The sequence below is a fragment of the Rhipicephalus sanguineus genome, chromosome 8 (assembly GCF_013339695.2).
Source record: "Rhipicephalus sanguineus isolate Rsan-2018 chromosome 8, BIME_Rsan_1.4, whole genome shotgun sequence".
Lineage (NCBI taxonomy): Eukaryota > Metazoa > Arthropoda > Arachnida > Ixodida > Ixodidae > Rhipicephalus > Rhipicephalus sanguineus.
The window spans coordinates 79,332,073-79,343,776 of NC_051183.1; the positions used below are offsets into that span (position 1 = coordinate 79,332,073).

At 47.2% G+C, this 11,704-nt stretch overlaps 1 protein-coding gene across 1 annotated transcript; it reads left to right on the forward strand.

Moving 5' to 3' along the window:
* The first annotated feature begins 5,586 nt into the window (after positions 1–5,586).
* Positions 5,587–10,263, forward strand: LOC125759464 (ctenidin-1-like). Its single transcript, XM_049418287.1, has 3 exons — positions 5,587–5,643; positions 9,681–9,837; positions 9,878–10,263. Exons 1-3 carry the CDS (start codon positions 5,587–5,589, stop codon positions 10,261–10,263), a joined length of 600 nt encoding a protein of 199 aa, XP_049274244.1.
* The last annotated feature ends 1,441 nt before the right edge of the window (positions 10,264–11,704 follow it).

Consider the following 11,704-nt stretch of genomic DNA (forward strand, 5'->3'; position numbering starts at 1 on the left):
TCGCTTCTCTCTTGTTCAAACCGTTTTCTCCCGATATTTCTTCAACACTGCTATAGCTATGTGCAAGTGGTAGCGTGCTTGCCAACCAGCAAACCATCAGCGTCGGTACTTAATACGTCGCTTAGGTTTACTCAATGCCCGAAGATTACGAGTTTTGGCACTATTTTCTGTTAGTGCACTTGATTTATCAGCAATATCACACGATTACGCGCGAATGAAATAATTCTCAGTTTGGCCGTACATGCGGTTTTTAAATCTACATAATTCATTTTTGTCTTACTGAAATCGGTCAGGTGGTGATGGTGAAAGCATTTATTGGGCTTTAGGAGGGACTGGATGTATGTTGGGACCATCCCGCAATTAAAGAACTGGTCCTTACATATACTAGGTGGCTGTCCCTAGTCTGGGACTCCAGTTGCGACAACAATTTTCATGCGTCCTGCAAAATGTACACAGCGCATTAGTCTATATTTTTAAAGTTAGTAGTCTACATTCGGCTTCGAACTTTAAAGAGAAATCGGCTTAATAAGCAGGCATATTCTATAACACAAATAACTGCAGAACATGCTTCACGTTCCACTTGGGAAGAGCTTAGTTAATGCGAACTGATCTTGTAGGCTTTGCTGTGACTTCGTGTTGGCGCACTCAGATTCAAATATCTAACATTTCCTTCTTCTTTATATTGTATAAAACATTTTCATCGCTTTGTGTTATCGAGTCGCGCAACAACGTGGGCTAACGTTTGTTCACTGATCTTTAAAGGTGCGCTAAGTGAACAGAGCCACTGCACAGCACGGAAAACAATACACGACACAGGACTTTGAGCGCCAACCATCACTTGCGCTTAACGTCGCGCGTCCTCCATTCTTTTTTTGGTACTGTGCAGTATCTGTGTTCACTTAGCGCAACTTTAAATATTTATTGTCGAATCTGTTAAGTATATCTTATTCAAGGCGTCACGCACCTGAGATGCTTACTTCGAGCGTTATGTTTCAGTGACGTTTCTTGTCGACAAAAAGACACGAAGGGCAACGCGAAACCGCAGCAAGTTCAGAACAGTAGAGACAACGGAAAAGACCTTACAATACAAAGCGAAGACCTGCCATAAGAAAAAACTAAAGAAACATTTGCAGTGGCTTAGCTCCGCTATGGCAGGATATACGTAGCGTTAGCAAAGGTTCAGCTGATTATTCTGAGCTTTCCAGATTGTCTAAGGTTAGCTTGATTGTCATGCTTACTGCTGCTCCAATGACACAAATTCGGCCACATCGTTCAGAACGGGTAGACCTGGCGGCATGGCCGGGTAACGAGACCCATTGGTAACGCTAAAGAGCGGAACCCGCGCCACGGTTTCACCCCACTCAGGCACCGCCACTAAATTCAACGTTTCACGCATGGCACTACATAGCGGCGTCAAGTCTTTCATGTGCCATAGTCTTTCACACACGTCGCACACGTATCCAAACAGATTGTTTACGAAGTCCGTCTCGATGGTCCCAGTCGCACTGGCGCTTTCGCTAAGTTTCACAGTATAGGCAGTCGATCGGCAGCTTTGACGTCATCGACGGCGTCTTGTTGCTGCTGCTGCAGAGGTGGTCGGGCACGTCGCTCAGCATCCTGGCGACGCCGCTTTGCTAGACGTTCCTCCCTTTCCTCCAGTGTCTCCGCAGCACGTTTAGCCTTCCTCTGTTCATTCCTCGTACGCTGAACCACTAATTGCCAGGCAACTACTTCGGGATCCGATGACATAAGCTTCTCGGCTGTTCTGCGCCGTTGAGGAGCATTTGCGCTCTCGTTCTCCATGGCGTTACCCATCTGCAAACGCCAGTCAGAGGCGCTATCAAGTGGCACCAGCGCATTGTCAGACAGTGACTGCACAGCGAAGGCGAATAGCTGCGCGCGCCAAGGCTACGACGTCACCTCTCTCGAATGCGCAGAGCCGCAGCGGCGAGTCGCGCGCGCCGGCGCCAGTCTGTCTGTCCGGCTACGACGCCACTCCTCCCGCTCTCCGCCATCAGCAGCGGCGAGCCACGCGCTGCGGTGGCGGAGAGCGCGTGAGATGCCGGCTCCGCACTCATCCTTGCGCATGTACAGCACGGCTCATGATGACCCACGCGAAATCGGCTCCGGCTAGGCAAGTATAGCTAACGCTACAAAAGCCTTTGCTAGTGCCTTCCATGATAAAGTTATTTCCGATGAGCGTCAGCAGAGCGCCTGACTGGGCTGGTGTTGCGGCGCCTATATTTCGTCCTGTCAAAAAAACTGGTTTGTTCCCTTTCTTATTTACGATGAAACTCAACGCGATAGAAGGTGAGGGCTGGCTGTTGTTTGGAACTCTTACTTTGCGAGAATGCGTAAGCGGACACCCATGGCATTATACTGCATAATCTCAGGATGGGATGGTGCTAGCCAATCCAAGCTTTGTTCCTTATTCATGGACACAGGATCGATGGACTGCACTGACTGATGGGGCCCTTACGATAGTCAGGAATTGGGCCTTCTTCTTGGTAATAGACAGAATAAGTTTCATATGTGTATGCTACAGTGCATTGTGTTCTTAGAAAGATCTGTCACAGCCCGCGAACAGGCGTTCATACCTTCGTGCACTTATAAGGCGCACACATATGCTGTGCGTGTGACAGTTCACAACGGTTCGGCTAATTTAGTTGCTCAGGCAAGGTGATCCCGGCCAGGGTTGCCGTTGTTAAGAATTGAAACGGAGACGCAGGTGAAGCTTAAAGTAGTCAAGGGTAGCTATGTCGCTTAAGTACACTATCGTAGCCAGACAGTACATAGGCGATATTGTGAATATATAGCGTATATTATTAATCAATCAATAATATTTATTTACCTAATTATTCAAAGCAACTTACAGGGTCTAAAAAGACATCGCGTAAGGGGAGTACAAAAGAGTGTTACGCGATTCATAGGCGACTCAGAGTTATACAACAGTAGAAAAAACATTCTTAATAATTATATAGTGAAAAATAAGTGTAAAGAATTTGTAAAGTGTAAAGTGTAAAGTGTAAAGAAGCATGCAAGATAATGATTATTACAAACAGCCTCTAAATATTCTGTATTCTAAGAAGGCATACTGTTATACAAATAATAAAAAGCGGAAAACACTGTTAAGGGCCATACAGTAAAACTGATGTATACGCCAGTAACCACACGCAATGAAAGCTTCAGTGTAATAAAAATGGCACAATAATGAAGTACTGAAAGTCGAATGCATAAATATATAACACGAAGCAAATGAAGGCAATTCCTTACTTATAGAAATGGTTGTTAACGTGGTGAAGATATTGTTCGTTATTGTCTTCAGTAACCATGGCAACAGGAAGGTCATTCTACAAGCGGGTAGCAAGTGGAATGGCTGATCAGTAAGACGTGCTGGTCAAACTGTAGAGGCGCTTAAAGGTAAGATGATTATGTAATCTTCGCGACGTGAATCACGATACTTGCGATTAAACCGGTAATCACCTTGTTTCCTACACGTACGTACTTGTGAAACAATGATAGAAGGGCGCGACGAATTTTTAAAGATGAAATCGATAAGTTTTGAATTTGCGTTATGCTTGTGCTGTGCTTATAATTTTGCAAGATGATTCTAACAGCTCTGTTTTTAATGAATTCTAGCATTTTCTTGAATAAGCAGTCACATACATATAAAAGTCCAATATGTTTTCTTCTCACTTGGCCTTCAAGCAATGGCTAAGTAGCAAATGAATCAATTATTGTAAGTTCAGTGCACCCGCATGCACTTCCCGTTGAATAGATGTAGTTCTTGCCAGATTAATCTTGCACCAAATACTCAGTAGGAAGATTAAACGCCGAAGTTGGATTTTCCTTGAAGCTTCAAACCTGGAGTTCTTGTTAGAGTTGCCATAATAACAATCCAGCTTCAAGTAGCAAAATTTGTTTGTAACTAAGCATGCAGTCCCGATTCGTTTTGGTGCGACTGTCTCTTTTTTGGCCAAGTTAACACCAGAACATGCGCTGTGCTTTATCATTACAAACTGGTGCCCAACGTGAGCATAGATGGCAGGAGAACATCAGCAGCGCGATAGCCACGCGTTTGCCTGCACTGCGCACAACTTCGTCCTCGGTCTTCGTCGTCACGTTGGGTGCCTCGATGCGCACCGGCGCGTTTGCGGGGGCAGGACATGCTTGAACAGTGGCGAACACTACAGGAGATCATAGACCATGGTTATTCCTTAGGCTAGCTTTAAAGTTTATGTGAAAATGAGAAAATCATAGTTGATTTTGTCGGTCCGTGGGAATCGGTATAACACAGGTGAGCCTTGCCTTCACAGGGCTAGTTGATTGTTTATTGTGCATTGATCTATGAGAGCTTGCACAATGTCTGCTCGTGTTTGGCAGCTATAGCACCGTTTGACGTGGATGCACTCACGTTGGTGCATAGGGGCTCACCTCCATCTCGACGAATAAGGTCCATGAAATGATTTAAACTTTGCGGTAACTGATGTAGTTAACATACACCTGGACCACGGTGTAGGATATATATACTCTTTAGGTGAGGACACTCGCGAGACGCGATCGACCAGATAAAGTAACAACGCCGAGAGCCCGTCGGACCGCTGACGGCAGCGGATACCTACCGGCGGGATGATGCAACTTCAACACAAAAACGCGTTCCCGTAGCAACTGGCGCTTCGCGAGAAATCTGAATTTCCTAGTCAGCGAACGCGGCTACGGCACGCCAGCAACTCAAGTTAAAAACGCCTACCGCGTTTTTCACGAGCGAAAACCGAGACATGCAGCGGACGCCGGCGTTGCCGCCGACTGCGTCGGTTGCTATAGCAACGGTGCAGAGAGCATTTTCTCTCTTTAGGTTGCGTCTTCCCGCCGCTAGATACCCGCTGCGATCACCGGACCAACAGACGCGCGCCGTTGTTACTTTATCTGGTCGAACGCGCTCTGCACGCAAGCCGAGAAGTGTCCACACCTAAACAGTATATATCTTACACCGTGACCTGGACACAGCTTAAGGTGAATCCCGAGCAACGATGGCAGCAAGAAGCACATTAAAACACTGGTACTCGATACGCACTCACTCAAAGCGTCGTCACTTGACAAGAGAAACGCCGAGATGTGCGCTCCCCAGTCATAGGGTAACCTGCGCCTGTGCTCATGCACATATGACACAGCGCTTCAGGAACGCCAGAGGCAGAATTCGTAACTTGAGCCGTGAACGCGCGAAGGCGTTCCGCTTCCCGCTGGCGTGTCTCTCGCTGCACCAAAGCACTGAAGGTGCGACATTCCCCTATCGACGTCATTGCCTTTCTGTGCCGCTTATTGCAGTAGTCTTATTAGTTGTTGCTATTGCACTCGAAGCAGTAGGTGGCGGAGAAACACGGTCGGTGTATGTGGAAGCTGCAATGCCCAGGCGACGAGGCGCCACACGTCACAAGATTCGAAAGGCAGAGCATGTGCCGCGTCATCACCAGACCGAATAACCGCGTACAGCGCATCGCACTGAGCGTAAAGTTTCCCAAAATATTGCACCCAATGCTCCCGTTGGGTGCAATACAGAAGCGCTCCCCGTCGGCACTCCTTAATGCCATGACGCAATACTTCGACAGCGCCTTCGCCAACCAAGATCACTGTGAGAGGGACAAGGTGGGAGAGTTATACGAAGCGTTTGTGATGCCTCGTGCACGTGCGTCTGTAGCGCAGTTGGCAGACCTCCCCTGCACTTATCGTCGTGCACCGAAAGGTCGTGAGTTTGACCACGGTGTAAGAAAAATAATTTAGGTGTGGACACTCCGGCCGACGGCGCGTCCACATTCGCCTCTTTCCTCCTCTCGGCCCCTATCGGCCCCCATGTCGCAGCGCCTCCCACGCAACCGCGGCCGGCGCATGTACTATAGAAGACGAGCTGCGTGCGTAGCGTCCGTAACGGCGTTGCGCACGTGAGAAGTCAGCGAGCAGAAAGACTGCTCACCCGCTCTAAGCAAGACGCCGCGCTTTTACGTACGCAACGCTGTTAGGGACGCTATGTGCGTCGGATGCGAGCACGGTCGCGAGAAACGCGGTATGCGTTCCTTGCTCTAGTTGCTAGCGTGCACGGTTAAAAAAAATGCAATGAAGTGAAAAAAAATGAAGAAAAACGCGCGTTCGCCTCGTCGCAATAAGCCCCCATGTCGCAGCTCACCCCACGGAACTGCGGCCGGCGCAAGTATTAAAGGCGAACATTATCTGGACGCGCTCTCCTTCGCGGCGGGCGGAGAGTGTCCACACCTAAATTATTTTTCTTACACCGTGCTTTGACTCACGAAATTTTTTCATCTGGTTTTTCTTTTTCATCTTTTCATGTGCATTTTGTCGACGTGACTTCCGTGATGGAAATGTCATCAGTGAAATATTGGTGGAGAGCAGCATGCAAGACTTTCGTGTTGAAATGGCTAGTAAATAGCCGGAAAGGAAGTTCAGAATGGCCAGAAAATAGCCAGGGAGCCACCGAGAAATTTTAATCCCAAAGCGAGGTCGTAAAGTAGCAAATTCGGCGCAATGTAGCAGACAGAGGCAATCCTGATCCCGGCAAAAATTGGCAGGCTCTTTCGCATGCAGCTACTAGCCACTGAAGATTTTTTAGGAAGGAGATTTCAGAAGGAATGCACCTGAAGCGGTAATATTTTTGTCTCATCCTCTCTACGCTATCAAAGAATAATTGATTTCGCTCGGGCACTAATTGACCACCGCACCCCACGTGAAGGGAGATAATTAAGAGAGACTTTCATCCTGCAATGAATATAATGAAGTCTTTGCCATCGGCTACGGTCTGAGTTAATGTATTTTTACAGGAAGATGTATACGGATAGGTGAAACCAAAAATCGTCCATCCTATGCACTCAAAGATCTCCTAGATTTTATGTGCTACAGAAACTGCGCAGGCTCCACTACTTACCACTGGTTCACAAAAAGTGAAGTCCGTGGGCGAAAACATGTCACAGAAATTGCGCAAATGCCACTACTTACCACTGGTCAACTAAAAACGAAGAAGTGAACACACAGACGGCAAGCACCAATTAATATCTGTGGAAACACGCGACCAATAATTCAGGCATACCTTAATTAACCGTGCCGATTAACGCAGTGATAAACACCGGGACGGCACATTTAAGGAGACACTAAAGAGAAACAATGAATCGGTTTAGATCGATAAATTGTGCTCTGAGGACTGTAATGTCATTAATTTTGCCATCATTGGTTTGTTATTAGAGCAGAAAATTAAGTTCAAAGTTTCAATTTTAAGTTTCGCGCCGACATCTCCCCGCGCGACGTCACGGATTTCAAAGTGTATTTATCATATTTTGGCGCCATTGGCTCAACAAAATTACCCCAAACTTGGTGTGTTAGCTCTATGGCCCCCTCAGAGGACAGTGTACTTCATTTTAACCGATTAGAGACAACGTAGTCCCTAGTAGGCACCGTCAAAACATGTGACGTCACGGCGAATGGTGCGGAAACATTTTGTTTTCGCGCGTTTTCTCGCTTACTAAACGTCTTCTCGCCGCAAGCGTGGTGTTTTTACTATCGTGAAAGAGAACTTTAGTAATATGAGAAGAATCGTTTTGCTCTTTAGTGTCCCTTTAAGGTTCCACTGGTTAACCATGTGTACGGGAGTGTTTGGGTGGTGATATAGTGACACATAAAACCTCGAATAATTTTGAATTCATTGCCATTGTCCTAAGACCGAAACAATCACATAACGGAGCACGGCTGGCAAACCCGTCGAACAGTGTTACACGGCGGCCCTTCGTTTTCTACGCTGTACATTTTTTTCCTCGCTCGCTTCGTGGTCGTCTAACTCGAATTGTAGATGCCGATAAGCAAGGGGAGGGACTCCGCGCGTCGCGTTTTGTTTGCTGATGCTTCCGAACGAGTTGCGTGCGGAAACGTTTGTATGAGACGGTCATTGCAGGGACGCTCCTCCTCTCCATCTCTGTCCGAAAAGAAAAAAAGAAACAGCACGGCATCGGAAGCTGTGCGCTTCAAGTGAGAGTGTATATCCGTACAGAACAGAGGGCCGCCTTACAGACCCTCCCCTTGTGACGTAGAAAGGACACAGCAGGAGGTTGCGCGTGTAGGTTGGGTATAAAAGCCCGTCTTGCCCCGGAACAGGCCACACATCTTCCATAGCTCGTTGCTCGCTTTTGCCCTGAGCAGTCGACCAGTCTCCAGCATGAACGTTTGGTAAGGATCTACCCGCGTGTGTGCCGCGGTCACAAGCCTCGAGCGCAGCGTTCGGTTCCAAGGGATTCTCGTGTTCGCCAGTTGCGGTAGCTTCTGCTGACGCCACTAGGACTTTAGCGTCGGGTCAGTGGTAGCTTAAACGTTTTGTACGACTCCCTGTGCTCCCAGCGGAATACTGCAGGGAGCGTTAGAGCGTAAAATCAGCCAGGATTACGAGGAAAATTATGGTCACTTTAGGTACTCTGATCGCAGACAATGTAAAGTGCTGCTGACGCTTTAATTAGCCTGAAATGTGTCCGGCCTACTGCTGTATACGCACTACAGAAAGTGAGCAGCCAGCTTCTCGAATTCGCATTTTGAAAAATATTTGCATTTCAACGCAGTTCTGCCAAATGGCTCGACAGCGGGAACATTCTGCTTCAAAATCGACCTGAGTCACTTGATACTAATAGCAACCGCAAATATCTCATTTGTACTTCTAAATGATCACCATCATTGTGACAGAGCCTACTCGCGTTCCAAATGCACGACACATTTTGACGTGCTTAACTCATAGCGCAATCTTACCGTTGGCATGTTGTGTCGTAGCTTCAGTTTCTATAGAGCATGCGAGCTTTCGACAGCCTGGTCGCCATTGTTAAAGAAGCTCTTTACCTTCTACCTTTCTAAATTTTCCTCTCGAGCTCGAGCTTCGAGAAAATTGCGGAAAATTTCGCACAAAACAAAGCTAACGATGACGATAACCCGTGAGTGGTGTATGCATGGGCACCTAGCACGAAATTCAGAACTTCCAGTGGCAATGCACTTTGGATTCGTGAATATTGTTAATATATCAAAGGTAGTCCGCTAAAGAAACGCTAATCTTCAAAGGTACTTCATTCAGGGATAGCGGCTCGTAAACGTCCGCTCTGGAGCAGGGGTCCAGCAGGAAATATTGCCACCTACCAAAAAGGAAACCAGCAGCAAGCAATCATTTTGCCTCGGTGTCAATTGTATTATGCATTACACTAGAAATAACAGGAATATACAATTAGATTATTGGCTGATTTCGTGATTATAAAGCATTCAGCAGTCCGCCTTGGTTGTACAGAGGTTACAGTGCTCGGCTACTGAACCGAAGGTCGCGGGCTCGATCCCAGGCCACGGCAGTCGTACTTCGATGGAGGCGAAATGCTGTAGAGGCCCGTGTACTGTGCGATATCAGCGGGCGTTAAAGAACACCAGATGGCCAAAGTTTCCGGAACCCTCTACTACGGTGTGCCTCATAATCATATCGTGGTTTCAGCACTTAAAGCCCCAGATATTGTTATAAAGTGTCCAGAAAAAGTAAACACGAATGTATGCGGACTAGAAAAGAAGCCTGACGACTTAAGGCCACAAAGCGTTACAAAGAATTCTAACGCATCACTTAGTTAGTAATTGGTAAAAATAGGTAGTTCTGCACAACGAAATGTTCACAGGTGTGCAGTGTCCTACTAAGCGGCCTGGTTGCCAGCGCCTTTGGTGGATTTATCGGAGGCGGCGGCGGTGGCCTCGGCGGTGGTCTTGGCGGTGGATACGTTGGTGGAGGTGGTCTCGGAGGCTATGGCGGAGGCTACGGAGGAGGCTACGGCGGAGGTCTAGGGAGGCGGCGTCGGCTTCGGAGGCCTTGGTGTAGGAGGCCTCGGAGGAGGTGGTGGCAACGTTGGTGTCGGAAGCAGCGTAGTCCTGCTGAACGGCGGCAGAGCGGGCGGCGGCAGGTCCGTCGCTGGACCGGCCTTCCTAGTCCGGACTGTGCACCACGTCTCTCAGGTTCAAGGCGGCGGAGCCGTAGTAGCCCACTCCGGTCTCGGAGGGGTCGGCGGAGGTGTCGGAGGTGCAGGTCTCGGCGGTGGTCTCGGAGGATTTGCAGGTGGCGTCACCTACGCCGGCACGGGATACGGAGGTCTAGGTGGAGGATACGGTGGCTACGGTGGATACGGTGGTTATGGTGGTTACGGAGGCTACGGAGGCTACGGTGGCTACGGCTGGCACCGGCGGACGGCGGAGGCAAGGTCGTCGTAGTCAAGCATCACAAATGAGCGTTCTCTTCAAACTCCTTGAAGATTCCAGTAAGTGCATCATGTTGTTTTGTCTAGAAACGTAATATGACTGAAATGCATGCATTGAGAAGTAGGCGTTTGAGGTTTAGAGAGAAGAATAATGTGCTTCATTGCAAACGTTAGCCAGTTGTGTTCATTTTTCTTATTCCTATTTTCAGTGTGAATAATCTTCCAGCGAGAGTCTGTACAGCATCAGCCTCCGGTGGAAAGCGTCAGCTGCTTGTAGGTGCCTTCTAAGTCGAAGAGATGTGTCCTCAACAGTAGAAATTGTGTTTGTGAATCATGTAAATAAACTGGTGACGAGGGCGCTACTCCTCGCCTACACAAAGAACCTCTTCTCTCTTCTTCAAATCATTTTGTTCCTGTTTCCTGAAAACGCTTCTTCAACGCTGTTACAGCTATCTGCAAGCAGCAGCGTACCTGCCAACGAACGAACAATCAGCGTGAATACCTCAAATGTCGCATACGATTCAATTTGCTAAAAGGACGCGTCTAGTCGCTCAATATTAATGCGCTGGATTTATCAGAAGAAGCGCGAGATCACGCACAAATAAAACTCTCTCTCAGCTTCCCGTGCTGTCTATATTTAAAGTAACTTTTGTGTTACTTAAATTGGTCGTGTTGATAGAAGAATTTTGATGGGTCCCGAGAAATGCACACAACGCATTTTTCCCTTATGTTCAAAATGTCTTTGCGCTTCGAACTACAAAGGGGAATTGGCATAATAGCTATGCATAAGCATACAAAAGAAATGACCGCAGAGTGTGCTTTCACGTTGACCATTTGAGGCGCCTCCCATGAAGAACTGTCTGTATATGGGTCAATTCGATGCAACGTTATTTCAAAGCACTCGATATTCTATTTGAACAAAAATAATGTGAAATATGTGAATTTATGCATGTTGTAAACATTATTCCTAATTAAATTATAATTAAATATCTATTTATTATGACGTCAGCCATGTTCAGTTTTTCCATAAATATAATGAAATCTCACGCTAGAAATGTAGTGCAAATTCATTTTCGGTTACGTCCGGCTATGTCGGTTATTTTGAAGCAAAGAAAAATTATACTTTTGAAGCGGCTCACTGAAGGCGGCACGTCGAACCCCTCGTCCCACATGGTAGTGCCTTCAGCAATGTGATCATTTGCCAAAGAGACTGCAAAATTAAATTAAATGAACACAATGTTATTATACAGGAGGTTCAATTCATCCAAAGGTCCATGTATCTTGCACTACACCACTCCACCACTCCACTCCTTTTTGTACACCACTCCTTTTTGCAAATAGCAAAAAGGAGTGGTGTACACAATTGTGTACGTAGTGTCTCAAAGGATTAAACTTGGGATAAGGCCAGCCAATGCGAACTCCCCTGGCAAGCTTTCCTATGAATGTCTGTTGCC